This window comes from Pteropus alecto, unplaced genomic scaffold (genome assembly GCF_000325575.1).
Source record: "Pteropus alecto unplaced genomic scaffold, ASM32557v1 scaffold131, whole genome shotgun sequence".
Taxonomy (NCBI): Eukaryota; Metazoa; Chordata; class Mammalia; order Chiroptera; family Pteropodidae; genus Pteropus; species Pteropus alecto.
The window spans coordinates 3,535,637-3,560,582 of record NW_006434709.1 but is presented as its reverse complement, the minus strand read 5'-3'; the positions used below and the strand labels follow the sequence as shown (position 1 = coordinate 3,560,582).

Genomic DNA, 24,946 nt, shown 5'->3' with positions numbered 1-24,946 from the left:
GGATGCCTCTTATAATCACTGCACCAGATCGTATTTTCCAAAAATGAACACGATGTTTCAAGTCTCAAATGCTCTTCCAGAACCAAGCCAAGCCCCCATCTAGTAGAATGTGTCCTTCCCCTTTAAATGGGGGTGGGAAGGATACAGGGGAGCTTGTTGACTGCCTCTATTTACAGAGTGTGGCAAAATGGGATGCTAAGTGAATTATGAACTAGGCCATTAAACACTGATATTGCTTCTACCTGGCCTTCTCTTTTGGGTTGCTATCCTTGGAACTCATCCTCCACACCCTAAAGAAGCCCATGCCGGGTGGAGAAGCCCCTGGTTCTCAGGCCTGGCTGAGGTCCCAGCTGATGGCCAGCACCAAGTTGCAGGCCATGTGAGTGCACCTTGGAAGCATATATTCCAGCTCAACTGACACTGCGTGGACACAGATGAACCTTTCCTGTGTACACACAGTAAATGATCATTAGTGTTTTAAAATACCAAGTTCTGCAGTGGTTTGTTATAAGCCTAAGTCAGCTGTCACGGCATGTGTACACCAAGACACGCAGGGCATCAGTGCACCAAAAGAAAACCCTGAAGAGAAGCACGTTTTAAAGAAATGCTGCATCACCAACACATTTCATGGTACAAAGGACAACACTGTAAGGAAAACCATGAACATTGATGACTCAATTCAAAAAGTGATTTAGAAGGATCAGACTCTGAATAGGAAGAAATTTGAGGACTACCATACCACACTTATTTCGTATATGTCCTTAAGGAAGCACAAGAGTGATGTATAATGAAAAAGCTTATATATAAATAAGTTTACTAGAATATTCAATAAACATTAAAGAAATGCTAAGTGATAAGAAACTACTTTATCAGTTTTATTGGCGATATTTTTTCTTTCTTGATGGTATAAAATAATTTTACAATCAATGACATCTTAGATCTAATGAAATACAAGTATTTATTATTCTTGACTTAAACCTCTCTAATTATACCACCAAATACAAATGTTATAAGAGAGAATTTCATAAATTTTCATTTTTTTCTTTGAAAATTGAAAACAAAAACAAAAACATACAGGAATAGGCATTTTTAAAGTTCAATTTAACTTTTACTTTCATAATTATTTCCATAGCATTGTTCTAGCCAGATTTTGAAATTTGGAAAAAAGTTCATTTTCGGAATTTAATATTCCAAGCAAGTGACTTTCCAAGAACCCCTGAAATCACATGAATTTCACATATCATCAATGTTTTAGGTGGCCCTGTTTCTTGAATGGAGGAGTGGGGAGGGTAGGCTTAATAAAAGTGTGATAAAATTAATACCTCTGAACTTAGCTAAAGATATGGTGAACACAGAAGAAATAAAGTGAATAAAAGGTACTTATTATTAAGCATTTATAAAGCAAAAGTAGTGATGGTGTTAGCTTTATTACCACTGTTAAGTTAAAAGAATCAAAGCTACCATAGATTTCAAAAACAAATTTATTCATAAAATATATTTAAAAGTTTGACAAAAAATAAGGCTACAAAACCCACAATCTTGTACATCTCAACATTCAACATCACTCACCATAAGTGAGACTTACCATCCAAAGTCTCACTAATACAACTCTTGTTTTTTAAGTGAAAAAGAGGTCTTTGTAAATCGTAGTATTTCATTTTAAGAGTTACACTACTAAAAAACAGCTACCTAAATCTAGTCTGAAGGTGCCACTTTGGGATTGTATAATGTAATATTCTGTACTGAAACTTAGTGACACTGAAACCTCTCAAAGTGTATTTATGAAAGTTAATTCACAGCAGTTCTACCAAGGCAAACTTTAAACCAAATTAAGTGACCCCCACCACAACACTGTAAACGCTAAAATGCAACACAAATGTTATTATAAAATATGGAACTCTGGGGATGCAGAACAAATTTAAAATATGTTTGAATATAGACAAGTAGCAATTTTTTATGAGAAATGGAAAAAACAGCTGGCTCTGGAGATAGTGGCACCCCCATGTGCAGCCAGGTCACCGTGACACACTGCTGGGCATTTCACACCCAGGGAGAGGCTGGCTTGGAGGTTTGTGTCCAGGGTCTTTTTCATCAATCGAATCCAACTTTGTTCAGTGAGGGTCCGAGAATCCAGAACACTTTTTAAATTCTAAGAGTGTTCTGCTGGAAGATGTCAAGTCCAAAGTCTTCAGATCAAATTTTATGGAGCTTTGTAATAATCAGTACTCTTACCATCTGATCAAATGAACTACAGATGCAGAGACCCCTTTTATCTGGACTCCAGTCCAGACTGGAAATGGGCTGGGTAGACAGTGTAACATTCTGCAGAAGGCGGACCGAACCCGCAACTCCCATGTCCACTCCCTCGGAGTCTTTCTTTGACCTCTGAACAGGGTATTCGCTGAAAACAAGATCAAAGTCGTAAGACGAGATACATCTTAGCATTTACCATTTTATTTTTATACATATACTCCAATAATTCTATTTTTATTTCTCAGTTGCTTACTGGGACAGATAAAGAATGTTTCTAATGGTGAGCTGTATGCACTATTCCAACCTTGGCCCTAAAAAATCTCATAAAAAAGTGTTAGTTCTACGAAAAACTGTTAAACATCACTTCTGCTCAGCATGAGTCTGTATTTTCTCTTGTAATATGCAAGCTCTGGGGTGAGCTAGCATTCTTTAATAAATTTACTTGGTGCTCTTGATATTTTATTGGTTCTTTTCTAGACTGGGACTGCTAGGTGCCACGGCAAATAGCGCACGCAAAAGCTGTACTTAAGTAAAGCTCATCTAAACACTTCAGAATGGAGCACAGACACTGGTTTCCAACCCCAGAGCTCCAATATGCAGATCATCCAAGCCTAAGGACCTCTTGTGTACCATTTCTGTGGGAAGGCACTGCTGGGAGATTTCAGACCTAAACATCAGTACTTCAAAATAGAAAACGACAATTCTGAGAACATTTGATTTTCTTTCAGCTGAAAATATAAATTTATACAATAAGGAGAACTGAAGGTGAAGAACTCAGAACGATTACTTGGTCTAGATTCGAGATAGGGGAAAAGAAACATCACCCCCTGCAAGGAGATGTGTTGCTAGTGGAATACAGGGGTACTGCTCCTCCTTAAATGGCCTTTTAAAGCCTGGGAGGTATCAGCTATGATACTACTCGTATTTCATAACTGCTAATGAAGGCCAAGGGTTTCAGAGACACAAAGCAACTCAGAAGCGGAGCAGAAACAGAAGTAACAGGCAGATAACCTACTATTCTTTCTTCCTCTCAGACCCTCCAACTTCTTTTGCTTAAAAGGAAACAGTCAGATGAACAGTCTATGGATTTTTTTTCATGTCTCTTGGCAAAGGCTGCAGTTATTTAGTATTTAAAAAATAACATAAAATTTTTTAGCCCCTCCATATTGTCTGCTGAAGTTTTAAAGAGTATATATGTGTGTGTGTTTGTTTCATACACGTGAAAAAAATCAGCACATTGGGATCCATTCATTCAAAAAACGATTTCTGAATAACTAGATGAGTTCCCCTAAGAACTCTTGAGTAAGTGTTCAATAAATATTCATAATTTAAAAGCATTACTACCAAAAGAGACTGGCTAATGAAAATAAAGGTAAATTATTTTATTTAAGCCAATTCTCCTTTGCTGGTGTAATATTTGACTGTGAAACTCCAAAAACAATTTGAAGATTAGAACGGATATCTCTTATAATAAGGATTAAAGTTAATATTAAGATAAACTTCAAATTTTTAATTGCACAGACTCAACTTTAGTGACACTAACTAAATCTGCTATAGTCAAAAATTCTAGCTGCAAACGTGTTTGCATATCACACAGAAAACAACTCCATATGTGGATTACAAGGAAAACTGAGACCAGTGCTTCGAGTCAACAGCCTAAAGAGTCTGGTCACCAGGCAGGACAGAGGTGTGCTGCTGCGGGGCTTAAGAGGAGCTGGGGAGTCTGACATGGAGTAGAGACTCCGTTGGAAGGATCGGGGAAGAACAATGGGCAAAGGTGCTGGGAAAACAGAAATTACCAAATGATCTACCTACCAGGCATTCTCCCGGATCTCTTAAAACATTTCCGATGATTTCTGCCCACAGAAACTATATAGCTTTGATCTAAAGCATTCACTCTCACTGCTCTCCTCTATCTCTAAACACTTTTTTAACAAGTATTTTCCAACTATAGCCCTGTTTTTCAGAACCCTTTCTAGCTTCTAAAAGGAGCTAATAAATAGAGAAGTATTTTGCAAATGTAAAAGTCCCAGATGTAGTGAAAACAGTATTTTTCTTTCATTTCTTTTTTAAAAAAAACTTTATTTTTGAAATATATTTCATTTATGGCTTGTATTATTTTTTCTTTTTTCTTGAGTGATGTTTAGAGAAAGAAATACCATTAACTCCCAATTTTTAACAGGCCTTTTAAATGAGCAGCTAACCTAGTACCTGCCACCTCTGCGCCCTTAGGATTCAGAGTGCAGTGCAGGGTACGCTCTCGCTGTCGCTTCTCTCACTGTCACTTCTGCTGCCTACAAATACGCAGAAAACAAATTCAATGACAAAGCTTTTCCTGGACACTGATCATGGGCCTCAGGCTCTGTTTCGGTTCTATCAGGAGGATGTGATCTTAACCTGAACAAGTGAATTGTCAGGATCTAATACTAAGAATTCCAACCCTTTTACTACCTCCTAGAAATACTGTTCTAATGATCTGATGATAGTATTTCACAAAAGCCTTTGGTGAAAGTTTTCTTACTAAAAAAAAAAAATAACTAGCAAAAAACCATTTCAAATCTATGAATTGTTCCTGATCTAGTATATGGAAGACACAACTAAAATAGCAAATAAAGAGTGTGTCAAAAGAAGGTTAATATTTACTAAGTGTAAAATGAGTAGATTAGCAAAAAAAAAGCTTAGAAAATAATACATACCACCACAAAATTTAAGATCATATTAAAATGAACTAAGTCAAAGGAAGAAAAATAGACAAAGAAGTTTAATCTAATTTGACTGTACGCCCACAAGTAACTTAAAAGGAGCCATGTGCACTGGCAGACTTACTACTTCCAGAGGTGAAGGCTGCCGGCGCCTCCGGCTGTCAGGAAGAGCTCCCTGTTCTGTGGCAGGTGTCGGACCTGCCACACAGTAGATTTATGAGCCTAAACAGGACGAGAGGCACACAACTGGTTCATAAATTCATGTGACAAAGACTGGCTGTCCTAGAATAGAAACCGCGTAAATAAAGGATTTTTACTTCTATAATTTCAACTGCCATGAAAGTAATTATGCTTTGGCACTTCTCTTTATAATGGCTATAGAGATTTTAGGAGCCCAACAGAAATTAGGAAAAGCATCATTTTTCTTTATTGCTTTACAAAACAAACTTCTACTGCATTAAAAAAAAAAGATGTCATCAGATTAAAAGTCCATTTAAGTTTATAGTATCACATAAATTATGCAATGATTTTATACATTTAAATATCTCTAGCTAACTCTGAGGAAAAAAACCCCAAAATACAAACATATACTTCTTCTTAAGTGAAAAAAAAAGGTGGATTGAATTTTTTATTTTAAAAATAAACTTTATTTTTTAGTGCAGTTTTAGGTTCACAGCAAAACTAAGTGAAAAGAGAGTCCCCATATACATAATGAATTTTAACTTAAAGCTGCCAGAGCCTTATCTAAAATCTACACTGTTGGACTTGTCTACTCTTCAAAATAAGATCACAGGACTTACACACAGTGTTTCCCCTCATAATAAGCCATGGCCTTATCTATCACACTAAACTAAAAGATAAAAACGGCAACTGGATTAAAGTTAACAGCTTGTTAGCACCTTAACAACAGTCAGTAAATCAATCCTAATAGTGCTATATTCACTGTGGAGAACTGGAGGAGAGAGAGAAAGAGAAAGAAGGGGAGAGGGAGAGAGGGATGAAAGACTTCTGCTTTGTAGAGCAGTTGAAACTGGCTAACTTGATCTAAGCCACACAGAAGACACTTCACATTTTAGCAAGCGATTAGTCTTGACATTTGATTTTAATAGTCTTTTAAGAGAATTACCATTAGCAAATAAAAACACATCTCTGAAAATACACACTTTACGTGTATAAGAGTCTACAAGTGATTAGGTTCAAGATGTTAAAACTTATTTTGTTTGGTAGAGTACACCTCTTTTTCTTCTGGAAGTGGATAAAAAGAGAAAAAGCAAGAGGGGAAATGGCCTCTTAAAATGCACGTTATTTATTTGACAGATTTAGCAATTACTGGATTAACTAAATGAAACAAAAAAACTTCGGTGAGGACAATATAATTTATAGATAATGAGAAACGTGCTTCAATTATATATGGAACAATTTAGTAAAGTGCTTTATGTTGTTGTTCATAGATACTTAATATATTCTGCAAGGACAAAAACAAAATGTTACCATGTACAGTTACCTTGCTAAGAATTTAGTTCCTCAAGAAGCGACAGTAATTTACATGCAATAATAATTGTAATAATAAAATAAGACAAAATAGAAAGTTTTGAGAAGTACTACTGGATCCATGGTAGAGGGAGCAAAGGAGTGAATTTTTATTTTCTGAGCAACTTACATCTTTTAATCTTATGGAAACTACAAATCTGTAACTGATCTTTATTTTTATACCCCAGGAAGCTCAGAGTCACATTTCTAACCATCTCTTGCAGATGAGTGGATGAATTTTATGCAATCCCCTACTCCAGACATCATCTTATTTTTTTTAACCAGTATTTTCTCTTGGCCCTGCTTTCATCTATTTTTCTAATGTAATATCACGTTTCCTTCTAAGCTACCTCAAATACTATTTGAAATAAGGCAAAGTATGTATGTATGTATGTTAGTGTGTATGTATGTATGAATAAATGAATAAATTTTTGAGCATCTACTATGTACCAATTACAGTGATTAGCACTTTAAATAATTATTTAATATAGCAATAGGAATATAAAATAAAATGTGATAAAATGACATAATATATATGTTGATATATTTTGAAAAGTAATTAGTATTATAGTAAGGTATGTATTGGTATGGACTTAAAAGTGTATAATTAGGTACTAATACAGATATTAAGTATTTATTAGGAAACACTAGGATAGCTTTTGTCGTTCAAATTCCTAACATCGGCTAGTTTTCTTGTGATTGCTCCTAAACTACAAAATAAGTTTCCTGGCCAACCGAAGCCTTTATTACAACCAAGAAGTGTAAAACTGATAAAAGTTTGGGAAAGTACTCTTTTTGCAGAAAAACTTGTCGAGATCCCATAAGAATATATTAAAAATAGCTCCTTTCACATAAAGATCTGGAAGGCACCTTGGCGTCTAAGTCTATTTATTAGTCTAAAACAGCGATGAACCTTCTATGAATAAGCTATGAACATTCTTCTTCATAGAAAGACATTCCTCTCATATTTACCTTTTCTGAAACAGAAGCAAAACCTTTGGTTGGATGCTGTGTTCTCATGTCGAAAACATGAAACTTCCCTTCCAGAGATGTAGCTACTAACTTATTCATACTAATGTCTTTTCTGTCAAACTCCAAGCTACATACCTGAAAATAGAGAATATTATTGATAGCCTAATGATCATTATTCAGGCGGTTCTTTAAAACTAAGTAAAACAACTTTAAAATTATCAGCTCATGTGAAAGCGCATCTAAACAATCATTTTATCTTTTGAATGAATCCATCAAATACTTTTAAATCACAAAAAAATTACTTCTTGGTGAATAAGATCAAAACCATCTCGAGTTCCCCTGTCTAGCAGATCCTTTTGGAAAACCATAATTTAAAGTTTTACAGTTATTACATGATTACTGTATATGGTTAAGTTAAGGCTGACTTTAGAAAACCAGAAGGAACCACGCTCTTCACTAAAGGCATACAACTCAGGAGCCCAAAATCTGAAAGCACCTGCTGAAGAGGCTATTACTATTTCAGGCTTTCTAATATTAGCAGAAAAATGCCTCTTACTTGCTCATTTTAATATCACATTGTATGGCCCACAAGGGTCCACAGACAGCCACAGAGGCTGGCGACTCACCTGCCATTGTCATACCACGTCTGGGTACGTATTCACTTTCTAAGAGAGGTCCTATGGTTTTCATGAGATTCCCAAAGGGCTCCACAGCCCCAAAAGGTTAAGAACCACTGGCAGAGAGGTTGTACTGAGGTGATTTATGAGAGGCGCTTTCCTTTTGTCGTAGTTCAGAGGCAGATGAAAATATGCTCAGAGAAAACTAAAAAGAATCCAAATGTGCATTACCCCATTTTTAATGTTTGTCTCCCACCGCAATGACATGTTTCTGAGATCAAACAGTTTGATATCCCCATTGTCGTAGCCAGCACAAACGACACGTTCCTCTTGATTATAAGCATTGCCTGGAAATCAAGACACAGTATTTCAGATAATAAATGCTAATTTAAGGCTGTTAAAATCATCTTATGAAACTACACATATGACATCAAATTTCAAAAATCACAATGGGCAGAATCTCATATTATCAATCCTAACAAGACATCAAGATTATTAACTTGGCATGTAATACACACACACACACACACACACACACACACACACACACACACACACACATTAAACTCATCCTATACTAAAGGGATATGTGAAAATGTTTATTGGATTCTAAGTTGAAAGCAAATGTTCTCTCTGTATCTTCAAAGACTAAAAGGCCAACTATAATCCAAACAGTAGGGTTTGGTAGAATAGAGTCAGCTATGCTTCCATTGCTTTCTTTGGCAGTAACTATATTTCAATGCAAATAGAAACTACTTTAAAACTTATTTATTTTGAAAATGTTGCTCTGGTGTTATCTCATCTTTGCAAGGAAACCTGAAATAAGTTGTAGCACACTGTGATCTATTTTTAGTTGTGTGGATTATCACACCTGAAGTAAGTTTATGATCTGTAGTTAAATTCATCCTGCTTGGTTCCGGGAATTTTTTTCTGGAGTACTTCTTGCCGAGAAGAATGTGTTAGTGAGAGGGAAGTTCCTGTAACTGTGCTAGGCTGTCTGGGCATGTTATCCCAATGCTTTTATTCTCTAACTGCCCCCGACTCTCTCTTTCTCATAAACTCCAGCCCTGCATTTCTACTGGGTCTCCACCTAGACAATACAACAGCATCTTAAATTCAGGATGTCTGAAACAGACCTCACCATCTTCCTGTACAAACCATCGCACCCTTTGTGAAACTTGTTCAATTAATAACATCATTCACCTCAAATAAGCCTCAAAATCCAGTCACCTTAGACATAATCCTTTCTCTTGTTCCTCATCTGCAAAAAAATTCCATAGTCTATTTTTTTTACCACAATATAATCCTTTGAATCTATCCCCTCTGCCCCTTTCTCACTGCTTCTAACCTATGTCTTTCCTGGATTAGTGCATAGTTTCGGAACTCATAATCCCCTCCGCCACTCATCTCTCTCTCCACTACACATCACCAGGTTAATTTTCCCAAAGTTCTGATCCTATCTCAACCTTGCAAAAACCTTCAAAGGTTTCCACTACCTCCACACCACCTAAACACCTCTGGCCATGGCCCTGAGCCATCTTTAAAGCTGTTCTACCACTATAGTATTTCCTTCTACACGCATTCTTAGGTACTTTTCAAGGTATTCCTTATGCTTGAAATTTCTTTCCAATTTCAGTGGTTCAAATCCTATATAGCCCTGGTCTGAGGGCAAAATGTTCTCCCCCCACCAGTCATCTCTCCCTTAAAATTCCTTCTGCATTTATCCATGCCTCTCATGACCTTTCATCACTCCTACCCTGTACTATAATTAATGTCGATATCATGTCCTCTTTACTAAACTATAAACTTCTTGAGGCTAGAATATGAGTCTTTTTCACCTTTATGTGCCCATAGCTTTGGGCATTCATAAAAAACTGGCAAATCAATGAATTTTTTTTAAACTTAATGTTCTATATTTAAAATTGCACTTATGTCCCTTAGATAAATGATGAAAAAGCTTTTTAATGGAACCAAAGATAATTACTTTTTAATTATTACATCAATTTTTAGATGATTCTAAATACTAATCCTGAAATTTCTCCCCATGTATACATGTCTTAGTTTGTATATTATTACTCATAATATGCACATATATAGTAATTCCCATATAATAATTTATTTTTAATTGGAAATCTAAAACTTTCCTCTAATTAAATAATGGTCCAATTTTAAAATAACATGAACAGTTAAAGAGTTAGCAGATATTGTTAAATCCCACTTTTAACATGTTAGCTACACAGAATTATACTAAGAACAAGGAGAAAAGAAATAGAGGTTTAAAACTAAGTATGGTTCATATCCCTTATTAATTCTGGAATGTGTAACTATTTTCTAGAAAATAAATATACTTTGTGTAGAGCATAATGTAAGATTTGTTAGTTTACCATTTGCCTCTGAGGTTCTTCTTAGCTCCATTAATGGCATTTGGTTCTAAACTAGGTCAATATTGTCTAGTTAAACAGAAATATAAAATAAAAACAAAAAATTTTGAGCACTTAATAATCTAGGCACAATTCTAAGCACTTTACATGTATTAACTCATTGAATCCTCATAACAACACTATTAAGTAAATTCTATTATTATTACTTTCATTTTATAAATGAAGCAACTGAAAAAACAGAGAAGCTTCAAAAATTGCCCCAGGACACACAGCCAATAAGTAGCACAGTGAGGATTCCAACCCAGGCCCTGGAGGCTGACATTAACCACCATGTCTATCTGCCTCAATGAACTGTTAGAATAATCTACAAAACAGACTGTAAAGAGATTATCAGGGCTTTCTTGAAGCACTGTGCTTTTTACCACCTGATACTTCAAATCTAAGAGTTCTTCAATAATTTACCAAATGCCACAGTCCAACAGTCTCTCTTGTTTTCTCCTTGTAGAGGTTCCATATTAGCAACAGGATCATCTTTTTGCCTTGGGTCCCAAACCTTCACAGTTCCTGTCATTAATAAAAGCGAGTTGATAAAATTCAATAGTGAACGATGACATTCTTTTCTGCATTCTCTTCCTATGGCTTCCTGTGTATATAGTGATGCAATAGATGTTATAACATCTGAAAAATATTCACATGTTTCTGACTTCTAACTGATAAGTTGTACTTAAGATCGGAGATATAACCCATATGTTAAATTTCCAAATTAATAGATACACAGAAAAGCCAACAACTGTTCCTAAGTTATCAATAGATATGACTGACACTGCAAACACTAATGCAATTCAAATCATGCTTTATTTGCTTAAGCCAAAACTAACATATTGTTTATTCAAAATAATACCAGTGACATTTTAATTTTTCTTACTACCCATATAATCATTGTCATTTTTCTTGTACAGATGAACAAACTAATTTTTACATCTATGATTTCTTATATGGTGTTTTGAAATACTATTTCATATACAATTAAGTTTAACATCTCTGTGGCAATAGAGAAGAGGGAAAAATTAAATGAAATTAACAAATTATTCTTCTCTATTTAATTTCACTTCTTCGTTTTAATGCAATTACACGACTACTAACTAAATGTTGTCACTGCCTATGAAAAACAAAAACGCACGTGATAAAATGGCTAAAAGGCAAATACCTGAGGGAGAATAGGAAAGAGTAAAAAAATCCTTAAAAGGGATAACAAATGCAGGAAAAGGGGAGTGAGTCCCCTTTTACTGGCAAGGACAAAATAAAACTGGTCATTAAAACAGCTGCTTTAAGGAGAAAAAATTTCCCATATATGTGACAAGAGGTTTATATTATTCTACAGGGGTCATACAAATTGATAAAATTCATGTTACATTTGCAATAACTGAATAAGCAAAAACAGACAAATCACAAAGCAAAATTAACTAGTAGACAGAAAGAAGTTAATATAAGTTGGAATGGAATACCATTTTTATCTATAAAATTAGGGGGGGAAAAATCAATGCCAGTAGGGTAGACTGGGAAAAAAATCAGTGCAGGTAGGGTAGACTGGAAATCAACCTCATCTATTGTAGCTAATTAAGGTAAACAGGTACTTGGAAAATCTGACAATAAATTTTTAAAATCATAAAATACATTTATTCTGAAAGTTATACACATGCTGATACTCATTTTTCATTATTTTTAAGTCACTCTTCCAAAGCAATAAACAAAACAAGGCCAACTGAATGCTTATTAACAGAGTTAAGGACATTGTGACACATCTATAGGATGCAATGTTACATAGTCATTAAAATGATAATTGTGAAAGTTATATGGAAACAGCGACATTTATATATAATAAAGCCTTAAATGAAAAAAGTAAAAGCATACAAAATCAAACTCACACTGATAACTATTCAAAATTGTATATAACAGGGGTCCCCAATCCCTGGGCCTTGGACTGGTACTGGTCTATGGCCTGTTAGGAACTGGGCCGCACAGCAGGAGATGAGCAGCGGGTAAGCAAATGAAGCTTCATTTGTATTTGCAGCCGGCTAACATTATAGCCTCAGCTCCACTCAATCAGGCATTAGATTCTCTTAGGAGCATCGGTCCCTGGTGCCCAAAAGGTTGGGGACCGCTGGTATACAAGACTGAAAACAAAAACAAAACTACTAGTTATATTAGTGTGGTAGATTGAATATTATTTTTCCTTCTATATTCCTTTTTGTTTTCAAGATTGAAAAAAATATTTGATTTCTGAGACACAGCCACTCTTGAGTAACTATTAGAAAATTCCATCTCACTTTTCTTTTAAGATCTGTCCCATTAGTCACTGCAGAGTGGAGAAGCATTGAGGTGGTGCCCTTGGAGCTTTCCACAGCGCTCAGCGGAAGGATCACAGAACTTCAGTGTTCAACCAGCTGTCAATATGACAATTTTCACAAGTACTGATTCCGCTTTTTAAAAAAAGAAAATGAAGAGCTGCCACCCACATTACAAAGTCAGCTGCCTCAAAAACCTATAAGGAAATTTTAAATCCTTCAAGGTTCATAGGAAACGACGGTCATTAGTAGTTGAACTAGCTTGAAACTAAAATAGTAAGTGCTATGCCTCTATCTCAAAATATCCAAACGGCTGAAACAGTGATACGCAATCAAACTTGCCTATCAAAAAAGTAGACTGTTAGATTTAATGGGTTAAAGTTACCAAGGAGGATTTCCACATACAGAGGATATACCGTTGTATAGAGATTTATCTTTAAAAATTAAAATACATAAAATACTTTGACTTACCATCTCGGCTGCCAGTCACAATTTCAGGTGCTCCTTCCCCAATTCCTAGTCCACCTACACCATCTATAGTATTTATAATCTCTTTATGGCCCTTTACAGAATACACTGGGATCTCTGGAGCTTCCAAATTCCTGAACAACAGAAGACAGCTTCTTACTTTCAAAACATGTCTCAAACATTTAGTCCACCATTAAATTTAAGAATTCATACCACATTTAGATTTGCTTAGAAATAAGAGTTTTACTGTGAAGGTAATTTATACACACACTTCCAATTTCTTCTCTTCACTTTAGCTCTCAATGAGAATGGTCATCATTCAATTTGGAATGTGAACTCCTGAGCCTACTTCATTTAGTGTTCCTCAAAGATGATCTATCTAGGGCCTCTGCAAAATAATTACCAGGTGTGCTTATTAATAAATGCAGATTCATAAGCTCCTTTCCAGACATAATGAATTAGGATCTCTTGGATAGGGCCCCAAACCTGCTGACTCTTTGCTGACTGAAGTCTGATAATCACTGCTCTAAATACAGAGTAAATTCAAAGTGATTCAGAATGTTTCCAAAGTAGCCCTTGGTAGTTCCATCTTGGGACCTTCTGAGGAATAAAATATGAGTAGTATTTACTTTGCACACATTTCTTCCTCTTTAATGTTTTATTTTCTCATTGAATTCCATACTGTCATCTAGCTATATGTTATTCAGTGTATCATCATGTTGGTCACAAATATTACAGTTGAACTGGCTGAAGTTTGTCTACTTCTAGGTTATTTAAGAGAAAGGAATGCAGGAAAGTACCTGTGTGCCTGAGTCTACAAGTAGAAGGCTGGGTGATGAATAGCTCAAGTTGGTTATGTTAAGACATTCCTTTTCTTGCATTTCCCTCCTTTCACTTTTCTACTGGAGCTTCTAGCCACGTTTCTCTTTAACAAGTCAGTTTTGAATGACTTATGCTTAAAAAAATGAATGTAGCTTTTCGTGAAATGTAATCCCAACTTATTAATGAGCCAAGATTAGTAACATCTTGCTTATCAAATTTGAGATAGTTCAACCTAGTTTAGAGATGATGTTTACCTTTGTAGTACTATTACAAAAGAATTAAGAAACTAAACAGGATTGAGGTTCTACTTAAAAAAAACTATTTTAGTAATTTCACAGACTTTAAAACATTACTTTTTTAAAATATGAAATTACGAGACTTATCCATTAAAATAAGTCGGTAATACCTCTAGGAAACTCTATTAGGAAGACAGTCAACAGTTATGTTTGTTGCATATTCTTGTGTTGAAATATGTTCATTTTAAAAAAGAACATTCAGACTGGTCTCTCTCCCAACTTCTTTGAAAGTATATCACACAGTACGTAAGAACTAATGTTAATAAATTCTAATAAATGCTAACTTAATTATTAAACAGTTAAAAGTTTCATTCTGTTTTATATCATGATTCTAAGACATATATAGGTCAAAGTAATTTAATTACAAAGTAGTAGATTCCAAGTGAGAATCAAGGAAGGTGACATTACAAAACATGAGGTAAGGAAGGCAGTTTCTCTCTGGAATATTATTCTGTACCTTAGACGATTAAGGGATATTCCTGAAGAGTAATTACAAGGATATTTGAATTCACTCAACTCTAATTTAAATATGAGGAAATAACTCTAGGTAAAATGTGAAAATTAAAAGCATTTGGCACAACTGTGATTTTGCTCATTCAAAAACAGGTTTATCCTGATTTGCTCAAGAGATGTATTCTTAAAAAGTTGTGCTTTGATGTTAGCTAATGCATTAAATTTTTTTTTAATGAATTGGGAGTTGTACATTAAAAAATTAAAACAGGGGGTGGCTCCATAGTGCAGTGGTTAGCACGTCTGCTTTACACGCAGAAGGTCCTGGGTTCGCGTGCCAGGTGGAGCCACAGCCCATACCCTGGGTGTGTTAGGTCCTGGGTGTGCAAGGCCCCGGGTGTGCAAGGCCCCGGGTATGCAAGGCCCGGATGTGCAAGGCCCCGGGTGCTCCAGGCCCCGGGTGTGCCAGGCCCCAGGTGCATGCCCAGAGCGTGTGGGAGGAGACGCCCTGCCTTCAGAGATCCACTTCTTAAGGGGAAACAGCAACATCCATAGGTCAGAGGTGGAAATAGGGTGGGGGGGTGGTGATTAAAGAAGGTGAAAAAAAAAATTAAAACAAACAAAAACTCAGTATATCATTCTGTAATGCAAAATATCTTGCTGAAATATAAACAATATCTAAATTTTTGCCATGTTATACATGTGAATTTTTATATATTATATCCTTCAAAGTGGAAGAGAATAGTCCTTGATATACAAACACAAGATAATAAATGCTAGCACCAAATAGCATTTGTGGAAATAAATATTGATAACATTTTATGAAATAGCCAAAAGAAAAATTAGAATTCTCTCTTTCAGAGGAAGAGTAACAAGACTATCAAATAAACTGCTTATCACATGTCCTAATACTAATTAAATAATCTTACCATATATGAAGGTTTCCAGCAAAATCTCCAGTAGCTAAATATCTCTGCTGTAAAGATGTTGCACCAAATGTTCCACATTTAATAGGTTTGGCCTTTTCAATCTTGATAAAAGGGAGGGGGAGAGGATACATTATTTATGTAAGCAGTTATTTATAATTCATGACATTTATGGCTCTATAATGGGACTTAAATAACGCATATAATATAAAAGGCAATTAAAATGTTTTCTGATAAAAATTATCATGCTTTTCCTTTAGTCATTTTTCTATAGTTTAAAAGTATATAACTGTCAAAAAGAATTAGTTTTAATTTTGCCTTTCCTCTCATCTCACTAATGAGACATTCGAAAGCTGAATGCTTACCATCTCCATTGGTTTGCAAATATGAAAATTCCAGCATTTCATATGGTATTCTTAGAAATGAGAACATAATGAAGATATCATTCTTTCTACATGGCTATAAGAACGAAAATGTTTATGTGTCTCTTACAGCTTTCCCTGCAAAATCCTACAAAATGAAAATATTTATGTCCATTTCTCTGTGGGACACTTTTAATGCATAAAGATTTGTATACACATAGGTATACCAACGGTGCTGCTATTAGCATAGATTAGCCCATCTTTTCAGGTTCCTTTAATTTAAAAAAGGCCACTGCTCCAAGTATTGCATAATCACATTAGTAAAACAACCGCATCCAATGCACTATTTAAGGCCTGTGGCTTATGGAAGTCATATGAAGAAGACCATATACCACAAAAAGGGTCCTTGGAAATTATGTGATACAATACTCTCCTGTCACAAACAAAGAGATCAAAACTTAGAGCTTTACAGATTTGCCCAACTCAAGTGTTCAACACTTAACGAGTTCCTACTATACATGCAAGCCAATGAATAGGCAGAAGAGGATAGAGATGTTTAAGACTGGCCACACCTTCAGGGAGTCAACACTTATCCATGGGGAGTCAGTTCCAAGACCCCCAATGGATGACTGAAACGCAGACAGTACCGACCCAACATATACTGCTTTTTCCTATACACACATACCTATGATAAAGTTTAATTTATAAATTAGGCATAGCAAATGATTAATAATAACTAATAATCAAATAGAACAATTATAACACCTTATTGAACAATAACTAATAATCAAATAGAACAATTATAACACTATATAAAAGTTATATAACACTAATAAACACTAATATATAACACTAATAAAAGTTATGTGAACGGCTTTGGGCCATCATTAAGTAAAATAAGGGTGACTTGAACACAAGCACTATAGTACCAAGACAAACGATCTGATAACCGAGATGGCTACTAGGTAACTAAGCGGTAGGGAGCATACACAGCGCAGATAAACCGAACGAAGGGATGACTTGTGTTCCGGGTGGGACAGAGTGGGATGGCATGAGATTCCATCAAGCTACTCAGAATGGTGTGCAATTTAAAACTTACGAAATGTTTATCTCTGGAATTTTTCATTTAATATTTTCAGACCACGGTTGACAGCAGGTTAATGAAACTATGGAAACTGAACCCGTGGATAAGGGGGGAGGGACTACTGTATCAGTTCCTATCTGATTCCTCCTACATATACACATGCGTAATGCTACTCTCACCTACTCCCACACCTCTGTGGGTCTTCCAGTAATCTTTTACTTCTTGGTGCTTCCAATTTCTCCACTGCTCCGCCCACCCTAACTCTGCCTGAAATCCCTCCTGGAGTCTGCTATTCCCCTGCCTTGGCCCCTGGAAACTCCCTACAATCTGGAATTAGACGAGGCCCCTACTTGATGCCTGCCCCACACCACACTCAAGTCTTATATCACCTTCCATTTACTGTCAGTCTCAACAGGGCAAAACTATCCCTCTTATTTAGTCTCCGCGATCTTTAAATTTTCAAATTCTTAACATTTATATAAGGAATACATGTTCCCTATAATAGTTCAAACAAAAGACTAAAGGACCACAAGTGAGTCTTTGACACTCCCCGTAGTAATCCCCATCCTTCTAGACCTTTTTCTATGCATTTACAAATACACATAGGGGTGTTTTAATACAAGGAGGATCATATATTGTCCTTATTTTTTTCACTTAACAATATATCCAGATAAATATTTTTTTCCTACGTAGAGTTCTCCAGTTTTGAAGGCATCTCCCCTTCTAACTCCCCTTTCATTCCTGGGCCAATCTTCATCTCTACCACTAAGGTTGGCCCATTTCATATGATTTGCCTGCCACTTTTAATGTCTGGCTGGGCATTTCCATATAGGGTACACATAGCAACTTCCAAACAGAAAATAAAATTCTCTTTACATAAACAATAACTTTATGATTCAAAAGATATCATTACATAGTACAAGGCTTTGGAAACTCACAGCTGGTTGAGTTTTTACACTGTTTGGGATCTGGATAAATCAGCAGTTACAATGTAAGTAGATGAAAAATAAAGCATTCACAACTTCCTTGGAATTGTCCAATAAACAAAATCAGTCATTTACAGTAACATGGTTGCAAAAGACCATATTAATGAGAAGCACAGAACTGCAGAATGTTATTTTTTTTTAAAGCACAGGTGGTCCAAGAGAGAGCATTAGTTATTCACTGATTGATACTAATTTACTTCAGTTATTTTTCAGCGAATAATTAGTTATTCACTGATTGATCAGTGAATAGCATTAGTTATTCACTGACTGATACTAATTTACTTGTTATTTTTCCTATCTTATAAAGAAGAGTATCTTACAATGGGGCAACACAGAGTATCAAAATTTTGTCAATTTAACAAAGCAGACGGTTTCCAAATCACTTATGTTCTCTCTACCTTCCCCTTCCCTCAAATTAAAGTAACCTGAAATAACATATTAATAGTGATTTAGCATCCGATCACTGTTAGGACACCATTTCTATGGTTAAATTAATTCAAAGTTCCAACTTGACGCCAACGACTCATTCACTCCTCCCTTTGTCTCACAATGACCTGGGTCTCCCCAGTGCTAAGTTATGGATAATGGCTTTCCCAGGCCTGAGGGAGAGGGTGAAGACAGGCCCCTCGGGTTAAGAAGCAAGTAGGCTCTAATGAGCAAGAATATGGTTTTAGGAATTCAGGGGATTAGGAGCAGAGAGGGAAGTTGCATTATATACTGACATAATTCTCTGGGAAAATTCTTCTCAGAGAAGCCCTGGGAAGACTGGTCCCCCATTTCTTCTCTTCCACCAGCTGAAGTATCCTGCTTCCGATAATTCCAATCCTATCACCTGAAACCTCTGATGGGGTTTCTATTCTTGTTCCTAGGCCACGGAAGAGGTGAGAGCTAACTTCTACATTTCAGACCCTACAGTAAGCACACAGTTCTTCTAAGATTTTATTTCTGGTAATAAAAACTTGGGAAGCACAAACTTTCCTCCTTCTTTTATTCCTTTACCTAACTTTCGCATTTAGACCCTTTGGAACAGAGAATCCCAATCTATGCTCAGAGAACACACTGATCTTCTAGTACCACCAACATAAATTTTTATAAAACTGATATATGTTTTCTCAAATTTAAGTTTTCTTCAATAATTTTTAGCTTGTCTGTTACAAAATGTTAGCAAATGAACACCAATAAGAAAACCTGGAAATGAAGAAGAAAATTTTTATGTTATGGTTACTTGTGATAGTCAGATTTTTCCACTGGAAAAATGCTTCACTGTGCAGAGATGGAACTGACTATTCCAGTATTTCATGGTGTTCCATAAATAGCACCATGATGTCCAGATGTCCTGACACCTGAACACATCTGGGAACTACCTTAGAAGAAACCAAACTGAGAACCACTCTATTACGTGATAAGCCTTATGCTAATTTCATGTCATTGCGCAGGTTCTAAAAGTAGGCCTTTATTGCAAATACAGTGGAATGAAATAAAATGTCTACATTTAGAGGCACAGACTCATAGGAGTGGCACCAAGAACTACGGTACGCAAAATGTTCAAAGCCCTTTGAAATCTGGCCTTGCCTGTCTCTCTGACCTCATTTCCTGCTTCTCCCCTTCTACTACCCTCCAATCACACCTGCAGCTTTATTTTTGTTCTTCAGTCACACCAAGGTCCTTTCTACCCCAAGATTTTTGCAGTGACTGCCTCAGATCATCATGGCCTTCTTCTCTCAATGCAGATTTCAGTTCAAATGTCACCTCCTCTGAGAGGCCTTTCCTGCCCCTCCAATCTGAAGTGGAACCCCCAAAATCACTATCACTTGCTCCATTTAATTTTCTTTAGTTCATTTATCAGCAAAAGTATTTTATCGATTCAATTATCTATCTCTTCTCTTTCTAGAATGAGTACAAGATTTGTTCAACACCCAGTTAGTGCTCAACATTTGCTGACTGAAAGCATACATGAACATCTATTAATCTCTGTCCTGGTGCTGGGAAAAGAGAAACCACTGCTAGAGTTTGCGTTTCCATTTCTACGCCATATTTTCATGGGACATACTGCATAGTTTCTGGTGTCATTTATATGCAATGAAAGCAGTATCCACATATTAAACACCTATATATCAGATACTGTTCTAGATGTTTTCTAGACTAAACCATCCCTTCTCTTTCTAGCACACCCAATTGCAAACTAAGCATTTGGAACATCCTTTCCAGATGAGGAAACAGGTCCAGAGAACCGAGACTTGCCCAAGGTCCCTAGAAGGTAGACTCCAAGCTCTTTCTACTGAACTAGGCTGCCTCCAGGCCCATATGTAAATCAATATAAACATTTAATTATGTAGCCCCCATTGTGTAAACACCAGAGTCATCAGAAGTACTAAAGAAATCTTCCAATCCTGAAATGGATTGGTGAGATAAATAGTACAGGGATGAATTAAACCTACTTTCAGATTTGTGTCCTTTGGTTTTTTACCTTCATTCATATCTTTACAAGATATAAATATATAGTATTTATGTTTCCTTCAAGTTCTCTTTTCTCCTATCAAAGAAATACAGAGACTTACAGATACTAGTGATGTTGTGCAAGAATCAAATTACACTCAAAATATAAAAACATATTAACATAAACTCAAACATACAAATATGTTATCTGCATCGCAGTGAGGATTTCACTTTGCTCAGAAGGGCTGAGCTTTGTTGGTAAGTGGACTTTTAAAAGCAGAAGTGTTCTCTTTCATCTAACATTCATGGAAATCATAATCAAATCTATCAAATTAAGAGAGGACTCTGGAGTCAAGCTACTTTTTCTTCTAGTTCATAAAAGGGCTCCCTCCCTGACCCTGTTAAATATTTTTACCTTTGCAAAAGAAAAAGGTGAAAAGAATTCAGTGGTTACTTAAAACTTTTCTTGCTAGAAAACTGTTAAAAAAAACCAATGATTTATCTTATGAAATTTTTTCACAATGAAAATTAATATATATTAACTTTTGCTATATGATCCTTAAAATGACCATCCATGATAGTCATATTTGATGAAGCACTGGTCTCTTTGTACAATAAGTTAAGATGGTTAAAGAAACCCATGATCAATAATTCTGTGAGAGCTATTTTTGTTCTGTCTGTGGGTGGGTCTAGTACAGCTTGTCAGTATTTCCTCCTCCACATCCTAGCACTATTTAATTAACTTTAAGAGGTTTATTCAACCAAATGCTAACAAGCAGAGAATTTAGTGGCACAGGGACTAAAAAAGCAGAACTTTATTAGATTACTAATTTTTAAAATGTAAACATCCCCAACTATGATTCCACTTTTCAGGCCATCCCTAGCCTTTTGTGCCAATTAGAAAAAAAGGTGCCCTTTATGGGCTGATGAAGTCTCACATCAGTAAGACTTAATGAGAAAGATGGATTTCAGCTCTCATTGAACCCTCGGCCACATTGTGTGTGGTACTACAAACTGCTCAACTGTACGTGGAGATCCCACCCTCATTCCTTATCTATCTTCTTAGTAACAAGATAAGGCATTAACAAAGACCTATTTACTTCCTTCCTTTTTATCTTAGATGCATTGAGGTGGTTCCACAATGACAGAATCAAGTATGTTCCTTAGTATTCTAATAAATAATTCATCTAGCTCAAGTGTAGTCAACGTTGGTACTTATTAAAATCACCTGGTAGAAACTTTAAAAATACTCTACTGAGGTCCAGGCCTCACTCTAGTCTAGATGCAAGAGTCCCAGTGCATCAGAATTTCTAGTGGGTGGGACGAAGACATGAATATTTTGAAACACAAATACAAAAAAACAACAGCAACGTAAATACACATTCAGGTGATCTTGATGCACAGTAAGAGTTGAGAATCACTGAACTTGTACTTAACCTATATTTCTTTTCCTTGCATCATCACGGCCAAATATAAGTTCTTAAAGTGCTTTTGCATTTGTTTTATCCTCTTTAGACAGTAGGCTCTTTTGGTGAAGGACTCATAGGTCCTTCACCAAACATAGTACCTTGAAATAAAATAAGTTCTCAATAAATAGCTTATGGTAGAAAAAAGAAGACCCAAAAGATACAGGTGAAAATATAAAAAGTGGTTTACTCCTAGGGTTGAAGTTAAGGGTGATGTTAATTTTCTTCTTTTCCTACCTATAAGTTTTAAATGTTCTATCACAAATATGTTACTTTTGTTAAAAAAGCAAAATTATTTTAAAATCTCGCTAAAATCCTCCAGAATCTCTAGAAAAGACAAAGAACACTTTCACTTTATGGAACAAATGTATTCCTGAAATGAACACAAATGATACAGTCTTGTAAAAAGGAAGTCACAAGTCTGTAGCTGCTCTCTGGTTGAGCTTTGATTGGTATTTGTTCCTAAAACTTCATATTTGTTTCTTTCTGCAATTCTAATGTTTCCCATTTGTTCAAACCCCTGATCCCAATCAAATGATCAACAACTCAATATTTAAATTTCCCAAGTTATATCCTTTTACACAAATACATTTACTCATTCTTTTAACAAGTAATTTATTGAGTGACTGCTCCTTACATTCCAGACTAAAGAAAGACACTGTCCTTACTCTCCAGGAGCTTACAATCTAATTAGAAATAAGTGGGACAGAATGATATATTTCGGGCATAGATAGTAAGCACCATAGGAATGCAATGTAAGAAAAGTTACTGTGAGCGAGGTTCAGGAAGAGACTTCATAAGTCAAATAAACCAAATTGGACAGAAGAGCAACATGTGACTGGGGCTAAGTGGTGAATAACCTAAAGTGGAAAAGAACAAGCCATGTTTATTCTGAGTGCCTGACTAGAGTAGACAAACTGAACAAGGAAACTGGCACTCCTAGAAATTTAAAGTGGGATGGGGCCTTACATACTTTCTAATCTAAGCTTTCTTATCAAAATTATATTCATCCTTTACTTACCACTTTAACCCCTAACTCCTCTAAGCAGATTGTTTCCATAGGTTTTGATCCTCTGGAGCTGTCAACCTTCCCTGTAGTCTAGTACAACCCTAAACATCTGAGTATGACTTATTATTTTTCCAGGCAACTCAAATCAAGGCTTTTTTTTGGCAAGGCAACCGTTGGTTGACCTCACAGATTGCAAGGACCTTGTCAGCTTACGATCTCTTATTTTTTATTTTTTTACGCCTACAGCACCTGGTCTTCCTAGGTAGTCTCCCATCCAAGTATTAACCAGGCCCGACCCTGCTTAGCTTCCGAGATCAGACGGGATCAGGCTTGTTCAGGGTAGCATGGCCGTAGATCAAGGCATTTTTTTAAAAAACTGTAAGCAGATATAAAAATGTTAGTTAATATCACTATTCTCAAGTTCTTTCACTAGTGATCTTTACAAAATTTATAAACCTGATCTTGCACACCCTGCTTAAAAGCTCTTCAGTGATGTCCTGTTCTTAGAAAAAAAGGCATAAATCTTTAAATGACTAACAGACCTTGAAACATCTGACGGTCCCTACTTACCACTCCTGTTTTTTAAGAAGATAACCTCTCCCATCGCTGAGCTTCCACATACGCTGTTTCCTCTAGAAACTTCCTCTTCTACTCCTAATTTGGCCTGGTTTCTACTCATCCCAAATCTGTTTTTACTCTCCTAGAACCAGGTTCCTTTATAGTAACAGAATTCATTTTGGTTTGTATTTATGCATCGCTGGTTTGATTATTTAACTGAGTCTTTCTCCCACCAGAAAACGCCATGAAATAGGAGACATTGTCATTCACACTCCCAGGAACACCAATCAATTGATACTTGTGGAAAGAATACATGTTAGGTTGTCTCCTTCAGTTACACTGCAGGCATCCCGGTGCCTGCTTTGGCTCTGCTTGTATGAGAGAGCCCTTTACTAATGATGGCCTACTGACAAGACTCTCCACAAACTGCACACTGCCCAGAGGGCCTCGAATAAAGACCTGAAATCGTCACTTCCAGAGACCCCGCTCTGGACTGCGGGGGTGAGTGGAGGGAGGGGCCGGCAGGGTGCGGATGAACTAGCCCGCCAAGGAGAATTCAGGACTCAGAATTCAGACGGAAAGCATTTTACGGCAGAAGGATTCCTCAATCTGCGATCAACTTCGCTACTCCCGCGCTGCTCGAGCTGGGCTTTGGGGGGGGGGCCAATGGACGAAGACTTTGCCAAAAAGGAAGGCCAACCCCTACGATCCGCACTCGCCCATAACGGCACTCCCACATCATGGAACTGGGCAGTCTCGACCCGGCACCCACCTCCCGAAGCAGCTTTAGGTCTCCGTGCTGGATCTCGTACAGCTGAATGACGCCGGTGCCCCGCGCGAAGTTGCCCATGGTCACAAATTTAGCGCTGCAGGGCACCCACTTACAGTCAAACACCGTGTAGTTGAGGCCCTTCTGGATATGAGCGATGATCTGAGGCTTCTCAAAGGCCGACATAGTCCGGCCGATTTCGTATCCGCCAAGGTGCACGCTCAGGCTCTGAAAACACACTAACCTGGAAACCAGTCCCCAAACACTAAGGACAGTTTGTCTCTCCCGCTTGCCGTACTCGCCCCCAGACGCGTTAGCAAGTTGAATTTAGTTATCTCAGATAATGCCAGATGTGCTCTAAAGTCACATCTTTTCTTCACCGATGGCACAAACTCGTGTATCGTCTCTACTTAATGCCTTTATCACATATACAGACCAGATATTACAAAATGATTTAGCTGTGAGTAGGAGGGCCAGAGGGAGACCACAAGAATAAGGCATATTTTAGGACAGC

The 24,946-nt window shown here is 36.5% G+C and overlaps 1 protein-coding gene and 1 pseudogene across 1 annotated transcript; both read right to left on the bottom strand.

Annotated features, from left to right (window-relative positions):
* Nucleotides 1–1,463: 1,463 nt before the first annotated feature.
* Nucleotides 1,464–24,765, bottom strand: WDR92 (WD repeat domain 92). Its single transcript, XM_006909538.3, has 8 exons — nt 24,436–24,765; nt 15,766–15,866; nt 13,272–13,402; nt 10,918–11,019; nt 8,306–8,421; nt 7,458–7,592; nt 5,080–5,177; nt 1,464–2,401 (listed from the first exon to the last, which is right to left on the bottom strand). The coding sequence occupies exons 1-8, from the start codon at nt 24,616–24,618 to the stop codon at nt 2,194–2,196; spliced, it is 1,074 nt and encodes a 357-aa protein (XP_006909600.1). The 5' UTR covers nt 24,619–24,765; the 3' UTR covers nt 1,464–2,193.
* On the bottom strand, nt 23,343–23,461 carry LOC112478133 (annotated as a pseudogene).
* Nucleotides 24,766–24,946: the final 181 nt, after the last annotated feature.

Coding starts and splice junctions, on each gene's coding strand:
- WDR92 (XM_006909538.3), bottom strand. CDS start 24,618: ATGTCGGCCTTTGAGAAGCCTCAGATCATCGCTCATATCCAGAAGGGC. Junction 13,403..15,765: donor GCTGGAAACCTTCATATATG/GTAAGATTATTT, acceptor TCTGTTGTTCAG/GAATTTGGAAGCTCCAGAGA. Junction 7,593..8,305: donor AGACAAACATTAAAAATGGG/GTAATGCACATT, acceptor CTCTATTTTCAG/GTATGTAGCTTGGAGTTTGA.